Here is a 26,178-nt window from a genome sequence, read left to right as displayed (position 1 = left end):
AAAGCTTAGATACTTTTCAAGAAAATAATGTTGAATCTCCTAATGAATCTGAACATGATTCTGAACATACTAATCCTAAGAATCTCTTATTTGATAATCGATCTCACCATTCCAATCTTGAAGATAAAAGATTAAATCTTATCAATAAAATTCATATTCAAAAATGGTATTCAAAAGTTAAACTTGTTATTGATGATTTTGAATTACATCTTATTGCCTTGATTGATACTGGTGCTGATCTTAATTGTATTCCAGAAGGATTACTCCCTACTAAATATTATGAGAAATGTCATAAAAAATTAACTTCTGCTAATGGTAGTAAAATGCATATTAAATATAAATTACCCAAAGCTCATATCTGTCAAAATAATGTTTGTTTTAAAACCTCATTTGTTTTAGTCAAAAACATGACTGATAAAATTATTTTAGGCACACCAGTTATATTTTTACTCTATCCATTTACTACTTCCAGTGAAAGAATAACAACTCAAGCTTTTGGTCAAACAGTTACTTTTAAATTTTTATCACCTTCTGAAGTTTTGGAACTAAATCAATTAAAAGATTGTTCTATTTCTCAAACTATTAATCGAATAACTAGACAATTACGATATCTCAAAGAAGAAGTCAATTATAAAAGAATTGATCAATAGTTAACTAATCCTATTATTATATCTAAAATCGAAGAATTTAAACTAAAATTAGAAACAACTGTTTGTTCTACTTTACCCACTGCCTTTTGGCATAGGAAAAAACATGTAGTCACCTTACTTTATATTAAAAATTTTAATGAAAGACAAATTCCTCCTAAATCTCGCCCTATTCAAATGAATCATGAATTACTTGAAATGTGTAAAAAAGAAATCAATGAGTTATTAAACAACCGAATAATTAGTCCAAGTAAATCACCATGGTCTTGTCCTGCTTTTTATGTTAATAAAAATGTTGAATTAAAACGAAGTGTCCCTCGCTTAGTTATCAATTATAAACCATTAAATAAAGTTCTCGAGTGGATTCAATACCCAATCCCTAATAAAAAAGATTTGATTAAAAGACTTAGTAAAGATGTTATTTTTAGTAAATTTGATTTAAAAAGTGATTTTTAACAAATACAAATTCATCTTAAAGATAGATATAAAACTGCTTTCACTACACCTTTTCGTCATTATGAATGAAATGTCATGCCATTTGAATTAAAAAATGCTTCTAGTGAATTTCAAAATATAATGAATGATATATTTAACCCATTTAGTCATTTTTCTATTGTTTACATCGATGATATTCTTATTTTTTCTAAATCTATTAATGAACACTGGAAACATTTAACTGCTTTCTTTTATACTATTAAAAGTCATGGTCTAGCCATTTCTGCTCCTAAGATTAAATTATTTCAAACTAAAGTCTGATTTTTAGGATATGATATTCACCAAAATAATATATTTATTAGTCATTCCATTGAGTTTGCGTCTAAGTTTCCTGATCAAATTCTGGATAAAAACCAATTACAACAGTTCTTAGGTTCCCTCAATTACATTGCTGAATTTTACAAAGACCTTAGGAAAACTTGTCAACCTTTGTTTGCTCGGTTACAGGAAAATCCTCCTCCATGATCTTCTACTCATACTGTTATTGTTAAACAAGTCAAACAATATGTCAAGTCTCTTCCTTGTCTTGGTATTCCTACTGAAAATTCATTCAAAATTATTCAAACTGATGCTTCTGATATTGGTTATGGTGGCATTCTTCTTCAAAAAGTCACTCTTCAGTCATCTGAACAAATTGTACGTTATTTTGATAAAACCACTAAAATCTAGCCAATATATTTTGATAAAACTACTAAAATCGCAGTTAAACCAATGAATTAGTCAAACCAAAAATGATTCAACCTAATCAGCTAGGTCAAAAGACCAACCAACTTACATAAAAATTAATTAATTAAAACTATTAAATTTTATTTTAAAATTTAAACTATATTGAATTGAAACATGCACAACACTATAATATTAAATGAAAGTATAATATTCACTTTATATAAGTGAAATAACTCAATTTTTCTTTCTTTTCTCGATATGAGATTATCAAATAAATCATAGACTAATTACAGTTTTATTTTTATATAGTTTGTTGGCTTGGGTTTAGACCAGCATCCTGTCGTGGCGGAGGCCCAGGGTAAGGCTGAGTCACAGTCGATTTATGATGCTTGGCGATGTACCTTTTAAGGAAATAAAGTTGCTCTTTCACTACTACGTATGAGTTTTGGTGAGATAGTAAGTGCTAAGGTCTTACAATTGATATCAGAGTAAGGTTTCAAGTTGGATTTTTCTGGAAGGCATGTTGTATCCTTTAAGAGAATAAAGTTTGATTCCTCCAAGCATGGCATGCTACTTGACGTGTTGTACCCTTTAAGGGAATAAAGTTCAAACCTTTTACCTAGAGAACATGCCCTAGAGAGCATGCTGTTTGTCGTGGCCAAGCGCTATACCCTTAAACTATACCCTTTAAGGGAATAAAGTTCGATTCTCCTAGAGGGCATGCTACTTGTCGTGGCCAAGCGTTATACCCTTTTAGGGAAAAAAGTTGTGCCTTCACCAATGAAGATTTTTGTTGGAACAATTCATCTTGAATTCTTTAGTTGGTGGTCTTTGGGTCTTCAAAACTTGGCGATGATTGTGTCTGTGTAGAACAGAAATTTGGTGCTTCAAGTCGCGTTACTTTGTCGCTTTCCTAAAGACAATATTTGCATCCACCAAAAGTTGTGCAGGGGGTTACAGCAAATTCGCCTCCAGGATACAGTGAAGCCTGATCTAAAGATCAAGTCTATCTGCATTTTCACTGATGACAGTAGATCAGAATACTCTTGATATAATCAAAGAAAACCAAGACACTGATAATCAAATCTGCAGAACTTGATTACCAGTAAGAAAAGCAAAAATTTGTTTAAGAAATCTTGATTGAAAACTCTAAATCAAGAGAAAGAGAGAGAGAGAGAGTTGCAGGAATGCTTTCTGAATTTTTAGATGATTGAAATGGCTGAATTCGCAGCCTATTTATAGGCCTTGATGCACCTAATCGAATGGTTATGTCCCTTAATCGCATCTGAGTAGATCTGATCGTTGGAACGACGATCTATGGTGTAGGTCAGCCTCACACCGAATAGCTGCCTTAACTGATCACACCTGATCGCGATCCAGTGACATCTCATCCGTACGATCGCGCATATCTCCAATCAACGGCTATGATTGAACCACTCCAGATCGAACACACAATCATTCGATCGGTTGGTTAGCTCATCGCCAACGGACGCCAGATGGAGCTAACTGGATTTCACATCATCCACGCCACGTTGGATCCGCGTTATCGCTCCAACCTGTCCGGTGCAAATAGGAATGCACCCTCATAGCGCCTTGCGTCCATGCTAAGTGCAAAGTGCACCATCAAACGCCACACAGCCCACTGCCCACGCCACGCGCGCGCACACACGCATGTGCTTATATGTGTGTGGATGTTGCACCACCCTTGCGGTTTAGGTGCATCCATACTAGCTTTCACCTCACAATTCCATATTCAAAGGAATATTCCATGTAGCACTTTATTAAGTGCTCATTGTTTTCCTCTCTTTCCAATGTAGGACAAAGTCCCCAAGCTTATTTCAAACTTTCCAAAGAAAAACAATGAAGGTTTTGAAAACACCCAAAAATTAAACTATAAATTTTGAAAACCCATTTTGAAAATTTCCCAATATTTCCCAACATTCCCCCACCATTTTCAAAATATCAGATGATGATTCTTGGTTTACTTGAAAGCCTTATGCATAGGTGAAAATATCTTACGATTTGAATCATTCACTTAGTGAAGACACCTCAAAGTTAGTCAAGATGGCATAGTAGACTTGTCTTTGAACTAGTGATCTTTTACGACTAACCGAACATGTCTCACGCACAATAGAGGTTACCTAAAGTATTCAAACAAACCGACACGTGGATTGGTCTTGTGTCTATATCCTGTTTCATGAGCGCTCTAAAATCAAGCCCTTGTACTCATAGGAAGCGGTACCACCTCCTACACTCACATAAGTAAGCTTACTGAGAATACCCCTGTAATTTACAGTACCCTAACAACCCAGTTGTAAGCTTATTAAGAGTTTGCTAACTCATCATCTTCTTTTCACATTACAGGTACCAAGCACTTCAATCTTGGGATGAAAATGAAATAAAACTAAGTGCTTACAATCACAACATATGGTGTACTTGGGCTCAATGAACTCAAGACTTGATGTTTCTTCAAGCATTGAGTCGAGTTTCCATCAGGAGTGCTTATGTTAAGTGGGCTTAAGACCCATCCCCTTTGATGTTTTCCACACTAAATCCCTTGCAAGTCCATTTGTTAAGGGGTCAGCCAAGTTTCCACTTGACTTTACATAATTAATGGTAATTACACCTTCTATGATTAACTGTCTAACACAGCTATGTCTTAGTTCTATATGCCTGGACTTTTCATTATAGACATGGCTATAGGCCCGTGATAGAGTTGCTTTACTATCACAATGCAAAGATATTGATGGCATAGGTTTTGGCTATATCTTAATCTCTAACAAGAGATTCTTTAGCCACTATGCCTCTTTGTTACAAGAAGCCAATGCTACAAACTCAGATGCCATGGTTGAGTCTGTTATGCATGTTTACTTCTTAGAACCCCAGGAGATAGCTCTTCCTCCAAGAGTAAAAATCCAACCACTCGTGGACGAGTGATCTTCACGGTCAGTTATCCAACTGGCATCCGTGAATCCTTTCAGCATTGCTGGATAGCCATTATAAACTATTCCATAGTCTATTGTTTTCTTCAAGTACCTAAGTAATCGGTTAACAGCTTGCCAATGTACACTACTATCGGAATTACTAGTGTATCTACTAAGTTTTCCCATTGCAAATGCAACATCAAGTCTAGTACAAGTCATGGCATACATCAGGCTACCTATCACTCTTGAATATTCTAGTTGATCAATAGTTTTTCTAGTATTAGGATACAATTTCAAATTTGAATCAAAAGGTGTAGACATGTGTGTACAATTATATTGATTAAATTTCTTAAGAATTTTCGCAATATAGTGTTGCTGTGTAAGAATCAAATTATTACCCTCTCGTTTGATCTTAATGCCCAAAATTATATCAGCCAAGCCCATGTCTTTCATACTAAAGCTAGACGACAAGAAACTTTTAGTACTTTCAATGACATCATTGTCAGTACCAAAAATAAGCATGTCATCTACATATAGACATATGATTATACCTCTATTGTCAGTAAACTTATTGTACGCACACTTATCAAATTCATGTATCCTAAAACCATTTGACACTATTACTTTGTCAAATTTCTCATGCCACTATTTTGGAGCTTGTTTCAGTCCCTATAGTGACTTCACGAGTTTACACACTCTGTGTTCTTGACCCTGTATAACAAATCCTTCCGGTTATTGCATGTAGATTTCCTCATCTAACTCTCCATTTAGGAAAGCGGTTTTAACATCCATTTGATGGATTTCAAGCTTATAGATTGAGGCTAAGGCAATCAACACTCGAATGGTGGCGATTCTAGCCACCAGAGCATATGTATCAAAATAATCGATACTCTCATTTTGAGTAAAATCCTTAGCAACTAATCTTGCTTTGAACTTGTCAATTGTGCCATCAACTTTTATTTTCTTTTTGAAAATTCATTTACAACCAATTGGTTTGGATCGAGGTGGCAAATTAGCAAGTATCCAGATATTGTTACCCATGATAGAATTCACCTCATCGTTTTATTACTTCTTTCCAGAAAACAACATCTTGAGTCTTCATAACCTCCTCAAAGGTTAATGGATTTAAATTCATATTTAAAGAAATCATTGTTTGCTTACAAAAAGCTTTCCTAGTTCCTTCTACAAGGTAAACAATGAAATCAGGGCCAACTGATTTCTTGATCCTAGCCCTTTTACTTCTCATTAGCCCAATAGGCTTATTAGATTCATTAGGCTCAATGGGTTTATGTCGTTCAGTTTCCTCTGTAGACATCAAAGGAGTTGATTCATTTTCTTGACTAGAATCCAACATTGGAATATTTGTGAAATGATTCTCATAAAATACCACATCACATGATTCAATGATGGTATTTGTTTCCATTAAACCATTGGGCTCTACTACCAGAAACCTATATGCTTTGCTATGTATAGCATAGCCAAGGAATATGCATTCAATTCCTTTTTCACATAATTTCTTCTTTTTAGGTTCAGGCAATTTGACTATTGCTTTACAGGCCCATGTTTTCAAGTAACCTAGATTAGGTTTCTTATTTTGCCAAAGTTTGTAAGGAGTAACATTTCTTTCCTTAAGAAGAATTCTATTGAGTATGTGACAAGCAATGAGTAAGGCTTCACCCCAAAAACTAGAACTTAAACTGGAGTAAGAAAGCATAGCATTAATCATTTCTGTTAATGTCTTATTGTTTCTTTCAACTACTCTATTTTGTTGTGGTGTGTAAGGTGCAAACTTCTCAAGAATAATACCAACATTTTCACAATATTCTGGAAAATGGTATTCATCGCCTCCATCAAATCTAAGTCTTTTTATTTTGATATTACACTGATTTTCTACTTTTGTCTTAAAAATCTTGAATTTATCAAACACCTCATCTTTGGAATGCAAAAGATAGATATGATAGTACTTAGAAAAATCATCAATGAATGTTACAAAATATTTCTTACCACCTCTAGTAGGGGTACTATGCATGTCACGACATCACTCTGCACAAGTTTAAGCAAAGATGTGATTTTATCTATTTTAGGAAATGGAATGCGAGTAATTTTAGATTGCACACAAAAATTTACATTTTTCAAACATATCAATGTCATACTTAGGAATTAAATCTAAATTAACCATATCATGCATTTTCCTAGTATTAACATGACCTAAACGAGCATGCCATAAAGAAAGAGAATCAACAATATAAGTAGAAACAAATGTATTATTGATAATATTAAGTTTGAACATTCCCTGATACATATAGCCCTTCCCAACAAAAAATCCCACCTTTAGACAGGACAAATTTGTCCGACTCAAATACTAACTTGAAACCATGCTTATCAAGCAGGCTCCCAAATACAAGGTTTTTCCTGACATCAGGCACATGATAAACATTATTAAGACTTAAGACTTTTCTAGATGTAAACTCTAGATCCACCGTCACTTTGCATTTGATAGCAGTAGTTGAAGAGTTGTCCATGTAGAGAACTATTCCATCACTCACTTGTTCATAAGTAATAAAATGACTCTTGTCGTTGTAGACGTGCCTTGTTGCTCCTGAGTCAATCCACCAGTCACCAGCATCTTCGAGCATGTTCAGCTCAAATACAACGGCCACGAACTTGTTCTTGGCATTTGATGCTTCTGACTTCTTCTTGTATGATCGACATTCATTCCTGAAGTGCCTTGGCTTGCCACAGTGCCAGCAAGCGCCTTTCTGCTTCTTAGCATCTTTCTCGGGTTGGGGTTCACGCTTACGCTTCTTTTTGTTGAACCTCTAAAGTTAGATCTTCATTTTTGTGTTTTAGAATTTTCTTAAAATCCTTCCAAGAAGATGTCAGTTTCTCTATTATAGATAAAACTACAATAGATTCATCAATGTTCATATTCTTTTGTTGAAATTGACTTAGAATATGTTGGATCTCATGGAATTGCTCTATAATGGGCTTTGTATCAATTATAGTAAAACGCATAAAAGTATTAACAAGAAATTTCTTACTGGTGGCATCATCGGTGAGGTACTTTGACTGTAATATGTCCAAAGTTGCTTTTATGTTTCCAGATATTGATATACATCGAACAAAGAGTCTGACAGCGCATTCAGAATTTGTCCTCAGCAAATGTAGTCATCATTCTCCCATTTGGTTCTGGTATAGGTTTGCTCCATAGTCTCGTCTTCTTGCTCTGCTGGATGGGGGGTAGTCAACACATAGACCATTTTGAGAGTGGTAAGCAAAAAGTGCATCTTCTTTTGCCAACGTTGGAAATTTCCGCCATCAAAAAGGTCAAGCTTCATGAAATCTTAAGTCATTTTCTAAATAGACATCGCCATATCTATTTATCTTTAAATTGTTGAAACAATTCATCTTGAATTCTTCAGTTGGTAGTCTTTGGGTCTTCAAAACTTGGCGATGATTGTGTCTATGTAGAACAAAAATTTGGTGCTTCAAGTTGCGTTATTTTGTTGTTTTCCTAAAAACAATATTTGTATCCACCAAAAGGTGTGCATGTGGTTACAGCAAATTCGCCTCCAAGATACAGTGAAGCCTGATTTAAAGATCAAGTCTACCGGTATCTGCACAGACGACAGTAGATCAGAATACTCTTGATATAATCAAGACAACCAAGACATTGATAATCAAATCTGCAGAACTTGATTAGCAGTAAGAAAAACAGAAATTTTCTTAAGAAACTCTTGATTGAAAACTCTAAATCAAGAGGGAGAGAGAGAAAGAGAGAGAGAGAATTGTAGGAATGCTTTCTGAATTTTTAGATGATTGAAATGGCTGAATTCATAGCCTATTTATAGGCCTTGATGCACCTGATCGAATGGTCATGTCCCTTGATTGTATCCGATCAGATCTGACCGTTGGATCGACGATCTATGGTGCAGATCAGTCTCACACCGAATAGCTGCCTTGACTGATCACACCTGATGATCATGATTAGGTGCCATCTCATCTGAACGATCGTACGCATCTCCAATCAACAGCTATGATCGAACCGCTTCAGATCGGACACGTAACCATTCGATCGGTTGGTTGACTCATCGTCAACAGATGCCACGTAGAGCTGATTGTATTTCACATCACCCATTTCACGTTGGATCTACGTCATCATTTCAACCTGTCCGATGCAAATAGGAAAGCACCCTCATGGCGCCTTGCGTCTGTGCTAAGTGCAAAGTGCGCCGCCACACGACCCACAACCCATACCACATCACGTGCGCACACGTGTGCGTGTGCGGATTGTGCGAAGCACTATTCTTGAGGTGTGAGTGTACGCACACTAGCTTTCACCTCACAATTCCATATTCAAAAGAATATTCCATGTAGCCCTTTATTAAGTGTTCCATGTTTTCCTCTCTTTTCGATGTGGAACAATGTCCCCAAACTTATTTCAAGCTTTCCAAAGAAAAACAAAGAAGGTTTTGAAAACACCCAAAAATTAAACTATAAACTTTGAAAACCCATTTTGAAAATTCTCCAACAATTTTCTTAATTGTTAAAAATTATACATAGTTAAATGGAAAGTGTTGTACCCTTTAAGGGAATAAATTTATGCATTTATCAATGGAGATTTTCTTAATTATTTAAAATTATACATAGTTAAATGGAAGCTAATTAATAGAAATTTTCTTAATTGTTTAAAATTATATATAGTTAAATGGAAGCTAACCAATGCAGATTTTTTTTAATTGTTCCCTTTAAGTGAATAAAGTTGCGTCTTCATCAATGGATATTTTTTTAATTATTTAAAATTATACATAGTTAAATGAAAATTAACCAATGGAGATTTTTTTAATTACATAAAATTAAAAAAATTAGTGTGAGATATTGAAACTGTCACGAGACTCCTTGCTAAAACCCTTTTTGTTTATATAGTGGTGTTTTGGGAAGATGGTCAAAAAATTAATTTTTTGACTTTTTTTTTATAACTTTTTGACTTTTTTAGTATAAAAAAACAAAGAGGTAATATATGACCCAAAAAATTAAAAAGTCAAAAAACTAACTTTTTTTCTGCTTGCCAAAACGCCTCATAATAGAGAGATGAGTAATGATTCATAACTCTAAGGCCAAGTTTGGCATCCTCAAAAAAATTCAAAAAGTCAAAAAGTCACTATCCTATTTAAGTCACATCATCTTATTTAAGTCACATCATCTCTCTATCCCATCATGTCAAACCCAACCCATATCCAACTTATATTTCATAAAAAGTCAAAAAGTGTACTTATTTAGGACACCCCAAACAACCCCTAAATACGAAGTTCTAATAATGACACTAATGATGTGATATGAAAAAAAAAAAAACAAAAAACGTACATCAAATTATTTATAAGTGAAGCCTACTGCTACATAAGTAGTGTAAGAGCTCTTAAACTTTTTATGGAGAGATAGATATAGATATGAACCTCAACATATTTTCAATTTAATTTTTTAAATTAATATTTTATAACCTCAATTTTTTGATAAATTTTAATTGGAAAAGAAAAGCAATCAGGGTCTCGCTGTCAGCAGCACTATATCCGATTTCAAATGCAAGCGGCGATTTCGTTATTAAAACCCTACCACCGGCTGAGGCTGAACCACCACGACCACCACCTCCACCGCCGCCGCCACCACCACGACCACCGTCATATTCTTTACGGCCCACTGCTCCTACTCGCCAGGTCTAATAGACCGATGACCACCACCGGTGGCGGCGGAAGCAACAAACCAGGGGCGTTCACGACCATCAAGGAGAGGGTTACGTTCGAACGGGAGATCAAAAAGAGCAAATTCATCGCCATTTCAGGCCCCATCTCCGACGAGCGCTCTGCTCACTCCTTCCTCTCCGAGGTTAGTTACATACATACCTACATATATATACAAGCTCATTATTAATATATTCATCATTCATTATATTAATTCATACAATCTTATCCATTCCTAGTTTTTTTGTACTTGTTTGTTCTTTCATTTCATGCTTTGTTTGGCTGCTCATTTTTCTCTATAGCTCTTCAATTCAATAAATATTAAGCTAGTTTTCTAAATTGATTAATTCTTGATATATAGGTTCGGGATCCCCGTGCCACTCATAATTGTTGGGCTTATAAGGTATATATACAATCATCCCATATCATTGAGAATTATAAATTACAAGAGGAAAGTGTAAAGATATCATCTTAATAAGCTTACCATGATTTTTTTTCTTTCTTTTAGCTCGTACAAAATCACAACATATTCATATATTATATCAATTTTAAGAGAATCAAGTTGTAAGGTTCCATTTAACAAACTTTCGCAATGACCAAATAGCAATATATAGGCTCTTCAGAGTTGAAGAGCAGTGTGTAGTCACATCCAAGGGAATTTGGATGTCAAATTTGAAACTGAATTTTTTTGGTTGTGGGACTTGTATGTTTCCTCTTATCAAGTGCAGGAATTATGACTTGTGCTAGAGTTGTATGGGCTAAAGAAAGATTTCATGGTATGCATGTTTGGGTGGCGCCATTTTTGTGGTATTTTTTTCTTTAATTTACCACAATGTGATTTTTCTTTTTCTTTTTTTTTTTTCATCCTAGGTTGGTGATCAGTACCGAAGTAATGATGATGGTGAACCATCTGGTACGGCTGGAAAACCAATACATTCTGCAATTGTTTCTTCGGGAATAGATAGAGTGATGGTGGTTGTGATAAGGTATATATGTTTCTCAATATTACTTATGAACAATAGTTGTCTTTATCTACTTCAACATCTCTATTTAGCATTTAATAATGTATATCTTGCAACTGCAGTCGCATGTGGTGCTGCAAGATTACTCTTGCGTCATTGGTAGTCCATGATTGAAGTTCACGTGCATGCCATCTTCTAGCTATGTATGCATGCATTGAGGGTCTATTACTTATACGCATTTTGTTTATCTGCTTTGCTTTCCTTAATTTCAGGCACTTTGGCGGTATCAAACTAGGCACTGGAGGATTAGTTAGGGCTTATGGTGGAGTTGCTGCAGAATGCCTAAAAAATGCTCTGACAGTGCTTGTGAAATCTAAAGTAATAGATTTCTCGCTCACTTGTTCTGTCTCTCATTCGTTTCATTGTGTACTCCTTTTTTTTTTCTTTTTTTTTTTGTTTTTCTGCTGATGGTACCAACTTCATTTTGAAATTTCAATGGAGTTGTTTTGCATATCAGGAAGAATTCTCTCCCTTTTCTCACTTCATATCTTTTCATCATTGATGTTAATTTTATGGGACTTGCAATTGTTATGAGGATTTTCATTGTAGGTTCCGATGGGTCTGGAGGTTCCATTTGATCTTTTGGGAGTTGTATACCATCAGGTAAGTTGGTCAAACATGTGGCACTAACTTTTTCAAGGTTGGAAGAACTATTTTTGTTCGGCATGGAAAAATATTAAAATGTCTAGGTGCTCCTTCTCTTCCACCTCCAACCCCCCTCACTTGCATGTTGCGCAGTTTATATTTCTTGCGATTTTTGTTTAGTAATTTTTGCAATTGTTTATGAAATTATTATATTTATACATCTCCAATGGGTTTAATAAACCTAGTGCTAGTGCCAGTATGAACTGAAAAAGACAGTTAACAAACAAAATTTTGATTTTGTGTCCCCAGTGGTAACATTAATTTAGCTATTGACAGTTGCTTTAGTTATCTGAGATGTTAACTGTGGAGAGAGTCTTGTGTTTAGTAGAGAGAGAGAGAGAGAGGCTGACACATGCCCCAGTTCGATAAATTTTTTTGTTTTTGTTTTATATCCACTTAACACATCTTAACACTATTGGGTCACAACAAATACTTAACACACAATATTGGGTCCAACTACTATCACTTTTTGTCAGTTAACACACTTTGACACACAAATTTAGCTATCCCATTGGAGATGCTCATACTCATTTCTTGCAGGCTATGACACTGTGTCATCTTGTTGTCACGATTATATGTTACATAATGAATATTGTGTTAGAAATAGCTAATGTTTTTGTTATTATAATTGAGAAAGATGCTGAATATACTTAAGTACATCTAAAATTTTCCTTAGGAAGAGTTTTTCTTTTTTCCTCTCTCTCTCTCTCTCTCTCTCTCTCTCTCTCTCTCTCTCACAATTGACACTTGTACTTGGTGATTTGTAGCTACAATCTTTTCAAGTTGAGGACATCAAGCAAGATTATGAAACTGGAAAAGACAATATCACCATGGTCACTTTCAAAGTTGATTTTGACCGAGTTGAGAGTTTGGAGGATGCTGTTAAAGCCAATTGTAGCCGAGAAATTGTTTTCTACAAGTGCTGAAATAAATTTAAGCAACCATTCTCATGGTTCTCAGTTCCATTTTATGTAGAGTTGTTGAGATCATGAAAACCTTTTAGTTTATCATGAAGGCAACAGTTTCAGGACTGGTAACTACATCTTCTCTTTCCTGCTTCAAATCAAACTGTGCTCTTTATATTGCAATGAATTTCACAGATCAATGCAATATGGGGTTATGGCTTGTGTTTGGGGAATTGTGACTGATATAGCAGCGCATGTTGGTTTAGTTGAAATTATGAAATTGACAAATATGTTGGAAAGTCTTTCTTGTATATGCAATTTTTCAGTTTAATACAATTAATACTAAATTCCTTTTACATTGATTCTGTTGCAGTATTGTTTTATAAGTGCTAAGCTGTTTATAAAAACATACAGCTCCATTCAAAGGAAGAGAAAAAAATTTTATAGACCAAATTTTATTTCTAATGGAGCTTAATCTTAATTTTATAGACCCACTAGCTATCAAATTTTATTTCTTGATATGATGGAGCTGTGTGTTTTCCTATTGTTAAGATTGTTCTTCACATGTTTATGGGGCTATAGCCCTCTTTGCATTCTTGTAGAGCAATATATAGCAAGATGAACTGCAAATTTGCAAGAATTTCTGCTGACCTTACTTTTATTTTATGGCTCAAGCATTCATCATAATCGGTCTGCATAATTCATTGAAATGCAGAGAGATGCCATTTACGACTTGGTAGAACATAAGGGAGAAACTAATCCATGTTTGCATATGTGCTTGCCACTTGTTTTTGGGGTCAGTTTCTTTCTTATAAGAAATCTATCCTGGTGTTGCTGTATGTATATACGAAGTCAACTAGTTATTAATGTATTCAAGAACAGCAATCTTAAATGTAATAATATCAAATGGGATACAAATTTCCCTGTTTACTTCTGGAAAAGGCTTTTGAGATAAATCAATAATCCTTGTCAGTTATGATAGTTACATAGTCTGACTAACATTCTTAGTTGTGGTCCAGTAAGAAACATCTTATGCTTCCATCCAAAACAACATAAAATAAGATTAATAACATAAAATTAAGTGACATTCCTTGAATTCTATACAGCTGAGCTGACACATGAGAAAAATCCAAGTAACATATGTGAACTGCTTAAGTTGTGCAAAGAGTTTTATGAAAGGTTTATACATGAGCCATAGAAACTCACACATATGGCTTCAATTCTTATGAATGTTCACTAACAAAATGATTTTGTTAGGTGATCCGGATTGGAGGGTCCGCTATGAATAGTTGCTGGAAAAGGAAAGCAGAGTTGCAAGTAATAAAGGGACAAATGTTTATATGTATAAAAGAATTTTAATTGTGTATGTTCTAGTTAATGTAAAATTCCATTAGTGTATATTGACCAGTTAAATATATGTAAATAAGCGGTTTGTTTAATGGTGTTGAATCTAAATTTTTTTTTAACTATGAAAAAAAAAAAAAAAAAAAAAAAAAAAAAACGTTTATCAAATGTTATTGCACTCCATCCTCAGAAGGGGAGTGGGGTGTGACACTCCAATTCTTTAAAGTGTTGCATCCTGTATCCCTCTTCTTCCTTTGTTTGTCTTGATCACTCTCGTGTTATTTGTCATCTTTTGTAACTCTGTATCCCCTCCTTTTAGAGTGATTCCACTATTTTTGATTTCTAGAGATAGGAGGACAATGTCTGATATGTAGCAAGAGGACTTTGTTTTTGTGTTTCTTTCTTTGGAGGACTCCTTGTTCTTTTATTCTTTTGTAATTTTTTATTAATATTTCTTTTGTTACTGATAAAAAAAAAAAGGGAACAATTTTCGTTCACACCTCTTAAAGGAGTGTATACCATATGCACCCCTATTGATAGCCCTTGGATGTATAATATTTTATCTTGATTGTTGATTTATTTAATTGATGCAAAATGGTTACCAATCAATCGATTCAGCTCTTGATTTCATTCCTCGCACGACTCCTCTCGCCGTTTCATTTTCATGGTTATTCTCTTTTGTTCGCTCTTCTCCATACTCAACCATCGTTTCTACAAAAATGATGCCTAGCTGTGGGGGTGTTTCGGTGGTGAAAGGGTGGCAGGGCTGTGGTGGGGTGGGGAAGGGGTAGTGGAACTGTGGTGGGAGAGGACGACGGAGGGCTTTAGTGATAAAATGGTGATAGGGCTGTGGTGAGGTGGGGGAGGATGGGTGGTGGGGTGGGATTGAAGAGCTTCCATCAGCCACCACAAGGTGATCCTATGTTTATTTTCTTGGCTATCACTTGTTTGATAAAATGTGTATTTGAACAACCTTTGTTTCTTTACAATATATTGTTTTCTATTTGCCTTTACCACTTGTTGATGTGTTGAATTTGCAGTCACGTGTTTGTAAGAGGTTCAAGGTCCAATCCAAGATATGTTGCTTAAAGCTGAGTCGTGTGTGGTGTAGCTCAGCTTTTAGAAAACTGCAATCCTCCTTTTAACATTTAACTACTTTGCATTAAGATTTTCTTCTTCATTTATTAGTGAAATGCTATAGAACTGGTTTATTACATTTTGGAGGCCTGGTATGTTCATGGTTGATGAGCCGAGGGATTTTTTTTTTCTCTTGGTTTTAATTGCTTGTTTAGTACTCATAAATGTGTTTTTGCAATTATATCTTCATTTTACTGTGCTACGAGGCCTATATGTGCAACTGATACGAGCCCTCTAACTATTTTTGAAAAGGCCAAATCAGTGCTTTATTTGTTCAAGCAGATTCAGGTACAGTTTGTATCCAATTTTTTTTGAAGTTGCTCATTCCCCAACCTTTTACCTTACACCAAATTGCAAGTCCGGTATATATATGAAAATTGTCTATTATATGTTTTTTTTTTTTTTTTTTTTTTTGGGGGGGGGGGGGGGGGGGTTGGTGTTGGTGTTCTTAGTGCTTGAGTTAAGATCCCATTGATCTGCCGTCTGAGCCTTAGGTGATTAACATATCATGTTTGAATCAATCGATGACTCACAGGATAAAAAATGAATTGCACTCCTCTGCTGGTGGTGGAAAAGATTTGAGGATTTCTTTTACAGGTAATAAGCTAAAAAACAAGAGTAAGTTATGTTGTATTGATAAGAACAATTTAGACGGCCATGGATTGTGAGTGGAAAGGGTAATGTGTATACATATTCTTAATAGATTCACACTAATATGGTTATTTTTTTTGATACCTTACACTTGTTTTCTGGAGTGGAAAGAATCAAATGTCGAATTTGATATCCTTAGTTATCCATCAATGCTGGTTAGTTTACTGAAAGAACCGAACTGGTTAAATTTTGAGGTCTTTCAAGTAGAAAGTGTTTTATGTAAACACAACTCTGAATTTTAAATTCTTAGTTTGAATCTTTCTGTATATGATTCCTTCCTGCTACAAAACTTGAGACTAGTTTCATTCCACTCTACTTGGGACTTCCTAATTGTACATAGCAAACAAGTACCACTTTCGTTAGTGTTGTGGTTTGTATATAGTGATCCTGTGTTAAACTATGGATGTCCTAATTTATAAGAAAAAGGTCATTTGTAAACTGTGAGTTGCTTACTCAACTCATGTCTATTCCATGATTCTTTTTACCCATCTTTTCCACCATTAAGGGCTCTATCTTGATTTAATTATGGGCTGCAATTCTTCATTCCTTTTATTTTGTGTTACTCTATAACATTTGGATGAGGGGTTGGAACAATAGTTGATGGGGTGGCATGGTCTTCATATTGGGATTAAGATAAACAATGTTTTACAATGTTACACTATAAGTCTAGCTTCATTATCTATGTTTTTACAATGTTACACTACAAGTCTAGCGTCATTATCTATGCTTTTACAATGTTGGTGAAGACAGATTTCAACAAAAGATAAGATAATAAAACTTGTTCTTTTTCAATATGGATACAAGTTTTTAGTCTATTCTGACTATAATATTAGTACAATTTCATTTTTAATAACTTGCAATCTTTGATTGATTGACTTGAAGTTCAATTTCCTATGGTCTGTTGGATATACTCAATTTTGTGTGGTTGGACGTTTTATGAAACAATTTTCTTTAGATTACTTTATTCGGCCATATTTTATTGTCATTCTATTGCATTAACTAGAATGGACTGATGGGCTGTTTTTTGGTGTTCACTTGAAATGAATTAATTATGAGTATTGCTTTGCACATATATCCCTCCTCTTCATCCCAATTGCTTTTCATTATTGGTGTATAAGTTCTAACAGATAGGTTTCTTATAACATTGTAAACTTCATTTTTTTTTTTTTTTTTTTTTTGGTGTTATATATAACACTTTTGATGTAGTTTCTATGGTGTCTTTTTTTTTTTTTTTTTTCTTTTCTTTTTGTAATTTGTTTTTTCGGTTGCAGAACAAGTTCCTTGTGCATTTTGGTTATGATTACATTCAGACCTTAATGGAATTAGGATCACTTCTGTTCTTGAAGATATGCCCTCTATGCTGACCAATATAACACTTTTGATGTGGTTTCTATGGTCACTTTTTTTTTTTCTTTTTTTTCTTTTTTTTCTTTTTGTAATTTGTTTTTTCGGTTGCAGACCAAGTTCCTTGTGCATTTTGGTTATTATTACATTCGGACCTTAATGAAATTAGGATCACTTCTGTTCACATGCCCTCTATGTCTATGCTGACCAATATAAAACCAATGAACAACATATGGACACAGATTCAACTCAGAACTCTGTCTGCTTCAACAGAATTCTGAGGGAAGTTTCATATTCACTTGAAGCACAAAAATGGACGAGTTAGACTACTGGTGATCTCGCTTTCTGTCTCTCCCTACTGGTGATCTCTATTGCTCTCTCACATACTATGGATACTGTTTTTTTTTTCCTTTACGCTGTGTTTGGTTGGGGAATTTGATGAGGGATTTAGGAAGGGAAAGGGAAAAGGTGTGTGAAACTAAGTAAAATATAGGTGTATTTTATTTACATTTCATCTGTTTTTTTCATTTTTCTTTTCAAATTTTTTTTCAAATTCCCCAACCAAACACAACATTAGACAGTTTATTCTAGAAAGCATCTACTTGTAAGTAAAGTTTTGAGTGCAGTGATAAAAATGAATTCACCAATGGTATTACATTTATATCCTTAATGTTAACACTGCTAAAAGGAATAGAAGTGACAATTTATTGCTACATTCTACCTTTCTTTAGCTCATCATTGGTAACATCACCAATAATTTTATTTAAAATAAAAATAAGAGAAGAGTAGCATTTTTATACGTAATTCACATATAAAATTATGCGATGCTTTATGCTATTTTCATCTTAAACTAATTAATACATATTATTATGATTTATAATTTCAAGAGTGTCACTACATGATTTTAATTAAAAAATATTTATAAATTTTTTATTTATAAATCATTTTCATTTACCAATTTAAATGGCTAGAATTGTTAGGTGGGGAAAACAGGCCCCAAGTTTGGAGAGGACTACACAGTGAGGTGTGGTGTGGTATGAGGACACTCACCTCCAAGTTTTTTAAAATATTTTTGGCAAGTGACACATCCAATCCATCTGACTTAATTTGGTCCATGATTTAAACCTGACCACAAGCCAACCAAATTGGATACAGTCCTCCCTTTGTCCATGTGACCTGCACATCACTTTTTAAAGTCCTTTTCAGGACTGCAATGCAAATTTCCACTTTGTTTGGTTTGAGGCTCAAAACTCTTGTTTTTGAGTTTTTATTTTTCATATTTAATAATTTTTTTAATTTTAAATTTTTTTAAATTTTTTAGATCTACTTAATTTAGGTGCACTTAAAACGTAATATATTTATGAAAGAATTTTTAAAAAAATATTAAATACAAAAAGCACGAATGGAATGGATTAACGATCCAAGAATATTGAACAATTTATGTATGAATGTTAAAAAAAAAACCATATATATAATTTGTTATACGAACGCCCAAAAGTAGACCCAACTTATACGTATGACTTACAAGCTCAAGTTGGCTCAACTAACCTCACTGACTTGTAATTTGTTGGGATTGTACGATTCAATTATTTTAGTTAGATTAGGGTAAACTTAGTGTTCAAATAGAAATCTTGGCTCCCTTTACTCAACTAAAGTATCACTTGAGAATAGGGATTATTACGAATCATGGCCCAACGGCTTTGACTGCAAGGCCAGATAGACCAATGACCATGTCGACGTAAAGGTTGGTCATTTTAAGGGATTCAATGACCCTAAGGTTAGACAACTCAGTGATTGCGGCTGGACACAACCTCATCTGACCACTATTCTGCGTATTCTATCCAGCTATCCTTCAATTTGGCTAGAGTAGTCTTGGGCTTCACATGTGGCAAAGCCTACAATGGTCTTCCACCTGCAATCACTCACAGCATGTATCTCATAGCCATTATTTTTAGGGGTTGTGCACGAGACCAATGTCCTTCATCACGGAGTCCTAATGGGCAAAGCTTAACAACATATATTCTCCTCACATGGAAGAGGCCTTCGAGAATGTGATCGTTATGTATATGAAAGAGTCACCATATGCAACTTATCCAAATAAAAAAATAAAGTCACCATATGCTAAAGGCAAGTTTTTCATTCAATAAACTTCAATCTCCATTAAGAGATAAACTATAACTCAAATGGTTATGACGGTCACTTAGGTGTTAAAGAGATGAGATTCAAGTTTGAGTTAATAGAGTGACGTATGCTTACTGTAATAACTTAACTATATTAATTTACAGTGAAAAAATCCTGCAATCTCTATTGTATAAGACTTTTGGAAAATGTCACCCTGATGCATCCGTAATATAATGTAATGTAAAAATAAATTGAGTGAGAGTTAGTTAATTTGGCACAAATTAATTGAGACAAATTAATTCTAAATATAAAATTGGCATCTATGCACAAGTCTATTTATTTTACAACTTTAACTTAAATTAATAATTAAATCATCATTCAAAAATGGTGGTTGATAGGTAGATGATAAAAAAAATTTAAATAAAAAAAATGGCATAGAAAATACTATACTGTTCGAGTACCTGTGCTACTTCAGCATAGTAAATTTTACAAATTGTTCGAATAGCTTATCATAAATATACATATATTTATATGTATATATTATACTATAATGTTGGTAACACTTAAAAAGTTGGTTTGACGAATATTTTTTTTTAAGGTTAAAATTGTTTTTGAAAAAGTTGATGCATTTGAAAATTGATAAATAAATAAAAAAATTCATATATATATATATATATATATATTATAATGTTGGTAACACTCTTAAAAGGTTGGTTTGACGAATATTTTTTTTAGTATTCTTTATTTTATTTTAAGGTTAAAATTGTTCTTGAAAAAGTTGATGCATTTGAAAATTGATTGAAAAAAAAAAAAAAAAAACTTGCTTTTGTTATGGGAAAGTTTAGGTGAATTTTGGATTTTTGTTGTCTTTTACGCTGTGTTTGGTTGGGGGATTTGGGAAGGGAAATGGAAAGGGAAATGGAAATGAAAGGAAAAGGAGAAAGAATTAATAGAATTCCAAATCCCAACTATGTTTGGTTGTGTTGGTTATAAAATAGAATTGATGTCCTAAAAGGTATCCTATTTCTTTATTTATTTCTCACCTTCTTTCTTTTCCCATATATTTTTTATTATAACCAAACATAAATAGGATTACATTTCTCATTCCTTTTCTAAATCCCACCTCAAAAATTCCAACCAAACACAGCATTAGTGAATTCTTTTTTATTTTTTTTTAATAGATCATTCTAGAGAAGAAAAACTTAAAAGTAAAATTTTTTATAACTAAAGACAAAAAGTTTGAATTTTTTATTTTTATTTTTATTTTACTTGTAACACTTGTCAAATAGGGTGAATCCTGCTAAAAGTATTATTTTTTTAATTTTCAGCTAAATAAGTTGAAACCTGAACAGTAAAATGTTTTATAACTAAAGATAAAAATGTTTGGAAAAAAAAAAAAAACTTTTTAACACTTCTCAAATAAAGTTAATCCTATTAAAAAATATATATATATTTTGGCCAAGTTTGAGAAGTTATCAAAAAGTTAAAAAGTTACTCAAAAAGTTAAAAAGTTATTACTATTCACCAAAATTCAAAAATTATAACTACACAACTCCTAATCCTAATTTTTTTCTACACACTAATTTATATAATTTTTTAATACACATTTTTCTATAAAAAATTAAAAAATTAACCCAAACAATTATATTATTTTTCTTAACTTTTTAATTTAAAAAAATAAAAAATACATTTATTTATGACACTCCAAACAATCCGTTTGAATAACTATCAGCTAAATAAGTTAAAACCAAAATACTTTTGACTGGGGCAAAAAATGACTCTTTTTTGGTTGAAACCAAAGTGAGTCTAGTGGCACAAATTGATCAATTTTGGTGGGCCATGCTTGTATATAACATGTATGTATATATTCTCCCAACCCATGTTCCCATCCTCCTCCTCTTCCTCCTCTCCCAAGTCTGTAAAAAGTGTTATCAAACTACCATTGTCACTCACTCTCTTCTATTTGCCATGACTGAGTACAGGGAAGAAGACAAGCCATGTTGCTATTTCCATCCAAAAGAGGCCATTATAGGGGTGTGTCCCTTGTGCTTGAATGAGAGGCTTCTCATCTTGGCTGCAAAACAAGGGCACCGTCCCCAATCTGAATCCACCACCACCAACAGAAGAAGGAAGCCCTCCATCACCCTCCCTAAGATCTTCGCTTTCGGTTCTCTTCTCCATCGCTTTGATCAGTTTCAGAACAAGCAATTAGATGAGTCTGATTATGACACTCTTGCCTCTGCTAGTCCAGAAGGTAAAGCGTTGTTTCAACTTTTTAATTTCTTTTAATTGTGTGTATATGCATGAATTTGGGGTATCTCTCTTGCATTATGATGATTCATACTAGTAAATATATTTTTCTTTTTCCTTTTTCCTTTTTAAAGTTTAGTTTTGATACCGACACAAGGAATAGGAAAAATAATTAGGTAATCTCAATGTATAATATGTGATATTAATAAGGAAAATGGTTGGCAGCTCAAATTTTTGTGGCTCAAATGGCTTAAATCTATCAAAATGACGTCGTTTTAAGTGATTTGAGTCATTTGAGTCATAAAATTTTGAACTATCTGGTATTGTTGTATTAATAAATGAGAATTCGCAAAATATAATAATTGAGTCATTTTTTGTCACTTAAATTTAGTCAGTATTATCAAACCCGTAACACTGCTACATGGTATTCTAGGAGACTAATAAAGAGTTCTCCCCATTCACATTCTTTTATATGTATGTGTGTGTATATGTATATGTATACATGTATATACCATGATGATTCATACTAGTAAATACATACATTGTTTTTGGGGTTCTTTTTTCTTGTTTCTTCATACTATTTGGTAAAGCATTAGGCTTTGTTTGGAGAATATATTGGAAAGGGTAAAAAAAATGTGTGTGAAATGTAACTATCATTGACATTTTATTTACCTTTTCGTTTCTCTTTCTAAATTCTTACCTAAATCCATACTCCAAACACATTCTTTGTGACTAATATATAAATACTGACAAGGAGTACTTCTATAATTCAAGAATAAAATGGAAATAAAGACTTTGACAGGAAATCTATCGCGAAAATGAAGCAATTTGGATAGAAAAAATGCTAAGAATAATTCTTAGAAATGTGTATACAAATGTACATGATATATATACATATGATGTTTATGCGTGTATACATTGTGTTTATATGCATATGTATATACATATATTTATCAGATGTGTAATTTTATGAAAATGAGAAATCATTCTATCTCTCCGTGTTCATGGGACATCAGTCTGAACTACACATGAGAAAATCAGTAAGTACAGACTACAAAAAAAGTAGAGAAAAACCATAAAGAAAAAAAAAAGTAAAGAAAAAAAAAAGCATCAATGTTTCATTTTACTTTTCAATATTATGCATGTTATTTTGACAAATCTGAGAGGGATCCTTGGGGCCATTTTCAATATCCATACATTTGTTCCATCCTTTGTATTTTTGCAATGGAAAATGCTATAAACCACAAAACTTTGCCTCGAAATTTACCCTGAAATGAATGATATGTATGGTATAAATTTAAAATTGGTGAGATGTGGGTCATACATAAAATCATTGTAGTCCTAGATACATTTTTTTTGAATACCTTTTCTATGCATGTCGTATTGTTTTCCAAATCAATTTTCTTGTTAAAAAAGCTAGAAAGTTACAAAAATAAAAATGGTAGTCCAAGAGTGATCCAAAAATATAGTACTAAGGCCAAGTTTGGCATACACAAAATAATTAATCTTTTTATCTTTTTTTCATCACACCACCTCTCTATTTTTCTGCACATCTTTTTATAAAAAGACAAAAAATACGCTTATTTAAGTCATCTCAAATATTTAGTGCCATGTGTGTTACACCCAGAATGAATTTGGGCCACACTTTATTTTGGCCACATTTCAGATTATTTTTTTGGATACGTGACATTGTTGTTTTCCTACTGTTGCAATAAAAGTGATTGGATAGCTTTTATATCTTTGACCACAGTAAATTACCAAATATTTGTAACATTTAATCTACTCTACGAAGTTTTGGCATTTTGTAACCAAATTATTCGGGATTTTGGCTTTTTGCAGATTCTTTTATATCAATCAGGTTTGAAGACAATGGTGTTAGCTCATGGGAGAAGGGCACAGTCTCTACCAAGGCCTCTCTAGATCACTGCAAGAACATCTCTTGGAACCACCAGAGTTTGATGAGCAAGGACTCCACCAAGAGCATTGTGGTAGAGCACAATGCAAAGCCCCGTGGCTCACTTAGGTGGCGAAAGCGGATTGGGCACCTGTTCCAGCTCAGCAGGTGGAGGAGGTCCAACAGAGGAGGGAGTGTGTGCCACGTTGGCAGCAAGCCAGAAGGGGTGAAGGTGAGAAGTAGTGGATGGATAAGGACTCTGACAAGGAGGAGGACCAAGGAATAAAGGAGTGTTTGTACATGAAAAAGAGAGCTTTTTCCTCCCTCTCCATTTGAGTGTTGGGCATATGGGCTTCAATGTGAATGTATAGTGATACACTATTGATGATATGGCAGTCAAGTAACTTTTGCCATCACAAAAAATGTACTTTAATTTGAATTCCTTTTTTTTTTTTTTTTTAAAGGAAACTTTTATTTGAGTTCCTGTGTCCTTTGATTCTATGTGAAAGAGCTCCTCACCCCTAACTTCATCATTACGATTTTACCCTTTCTTTTTCACCCGTTACGTGCATTCATACAATGAACACTATGTGCAGATCTACCTAAGAAATGGAAATAAGTAAGTGATGTCTGAATTCGAATCTCATTTTTGCATTATGCAACTTCCCCTTCACCTTTCCTCCTGAATGTCATAAAAAAGAAGGGAGAATTAACTATTACTAGTGTGAAAGCCAAAAATTGTCAAAAATTGTAAAGAACTGTGTGAAAGCCAAAAATTGTTTGCCTCCTCTCTCTCTCTCTCTCTCTCTCTCTCTCTCTCTCTCATGCTCATTTAATAATAGCAAGGCCATGTTAGGTATTTCCTTCATTGAATAAGAAGATGATGACACAAGCTCAATTTAGGTTTTCACACTAGGGAACACATAGCATAAGCTAAGGGGCCCATAAGTATAGTGCTAGAACGAACTTGTCGTCTTCTTGTCTTGGTGGGAGAATATCATATCTTGCACTATCCTCACATACAATATCCTAAAATGAGGAGGTAAACAAGAATGTTTGTTCTTAATTGTGTTTTCTTATGTATGCAAAAATGATTTTTTTTTTAAAATTTCTTTTAACAAAATGGTCCATGCTCTCAAAACGCGAAGGGGACTCTTGCTTGTTTAGTATTGTGCCCTTCACATTGAAACAAAGAAACGTGTAGGGCATTTTGTCCCCTCTCTAGCCATATATGTATTGGACCATTCTAAGAGGACCACTATGCATGGCATGGATGTTGAGAAAAACTTCAAATGGGTTGGACGATAATGACAAGACATGAATCCCATCCAACTTCATCAATAAGAAAGTGTTTGATTCATGAACATTGAATTTGTAATGTGGTATGGGAGTTAGCTGTGTTTTCATTTATTTTTTATTTTTGTTTTCATTTTTTGTGTTTTTGTAAACAAAACATTAAAAAGTGTGAAAGACTCATCATTCACATATCACTTTCAATTTTGTAAGATTTTTTTATTTTTATTTTTATTTTTGTCAATAAGTAGATGATCATTAATAATGTGAAAATAATTACATTTAGACAATCATAATCTTACAATTATGGAAGTCCAACAACCAAACAACTTAAGAAAGAGCCTAATAATATGATAGAAATTAACAATACAACAAATAGAAAATAAATTATTAATATTTGCATTTAGTAAATAATTGACCTTTTGATGATCTCTTAGATAGAAATATACATAGGGAGCCAACTGAGTTAGTTCAGTAATTTTGAAGTTTTGAGAGCACAACTTCTTGGTATTTCCTAAAAAATTGTTTTTTCTAGAAATTCTTTTTGAAAACATGTTTTAGAAACAATCTATCCAACAAGGTTTTTTCGTTTTTTTTTAAAATAAAATAAAATAAAATAAAAAACATCGGGAGAATGTAAACAAAAACACAATCAAACAGGGTAAGTGACATGCTCTTTTACTTCATTTCTCTTTTCTTTTGTTTATTTTTTTCAAAAATTTTTAAGATCCAAACACAATGTTAAAACGATGATGCAAAGAAATAAGACCCCTAATTTATCTTGGTGTAATTTCCCATTCGTTTCATACCATAACATAACCAGAATTATTTTCTCTCCATGATTAGAGAGTTTGAAAGGGTAATGGGCAAGAGGTTGGGTAGAGAATAAATAATTGTTGGTAGTCAATTTGTATACTAACATTTGATTTTCTATTCTTTGAACCAAAAAAAAGTAGGAAACAAGTTACATCCATTGGTTGTGATAACACTTTCCACAAACTTAGTATAGTAGGTACCCAGCAGCACATAAAGCCTAGAAAGTTTCCCTACTAATTTGAAACAAATGGACAAGGAAATGAGCATTGAAATTGGCTAATATATGTAC

General features: G+C 33.5%; 2 protein-coding genes across 6 annotated transcripts; both read left to right on the top strand.

The window, feature by feature from the left end:
• Window positions 1-10,135: 10,135 nt before the first annotated feature.
• On the top strand, window positions 10,136-14,494 carry LOC114289607 (ribosomal protein S5 domain protein). 5 transcript variants are annotated; one of them, XR_014332993.1, is made up of 8 exons: window positions 10,136-10,612; window positions 10,829-10,870; window positions 11,338-11,453; window positions 11,702-11,807; window positions 12,039-12,092; window positions 12,902-13,167; window positions 13,755-13,835; window positions 14,297-14,494. XR_014332993.1 is itself a non-coding variant. In XM_028233361.2 (6 exons), the coding sequence occupies exons 1-6, from the start codon at window positions 10,310-10,312 to the stop codon at window positions 13,058-13,060; spliced, it is 780 nt and encodes a 259-aa protein (XP_028089162.2). In that variant the 5' UTR covers window positions 10,136-10,309; the 3' UTR covers window positions 13,061-13,395. The 5 variants fall into 5 exon arrangements, 2 of the variants coding, with proteins under 2 accessions (XP_028089162.2, XP_082730785.1); XR_014332991.1 differs by lacking the exon at window positions 13,755-13,835; XM_028233361.2 differs by lacking the exons at window positions 13,755-13,835; window positions 14,297-14,494 and having other exon boundaries at window positions 12,902-13,395.
• A 6,300-nt stretch (window positions 14,495-20,794) lies between these two features.
• On the top strand, window positions 20,795-24,259 carry LOC114289608 (uncharacterized). Its single transcript, XM_028233363.2, has 2 exons — window positions 20,795-21,890; window positions 23,726-24,259. The coding sequence occupies exons 1-2, from the start codon at window positions 21,476-21,478 to the stop codon at window positions 24,064-24,066; spliced, it is 756 nt and encodes a 251-aa protein (XP_028089164.2). The 5' UTR covers window positions 20,795-21,475; the 3' UTR covers window positions 24,067-24,259.
• The last annotated feature ends 1,919 nt before the right edge of the window (window positions 24,260-26,178 follow it).

This window comes from Camellia sinensis, chromosome 6, assembly GCF_055761805.1.
Source record: "Camellia sinensis isolate YWXY chromosome 6, ASM5576180v1, whole genome shotgun sequence".
NCBI classification, from domain to species: domain Eukaryota; kingdom Viridiplantae; phylum Streptophyta; class Magnoliopsida; order Ericales; family Theaceae; genus Camellia; species Camellia sinensis.
The sequence above is the reverse complement of the archived record's forward strand: the minus strand, read 5'-3'. Positions and strand labels throughout refer to the sequence as shown.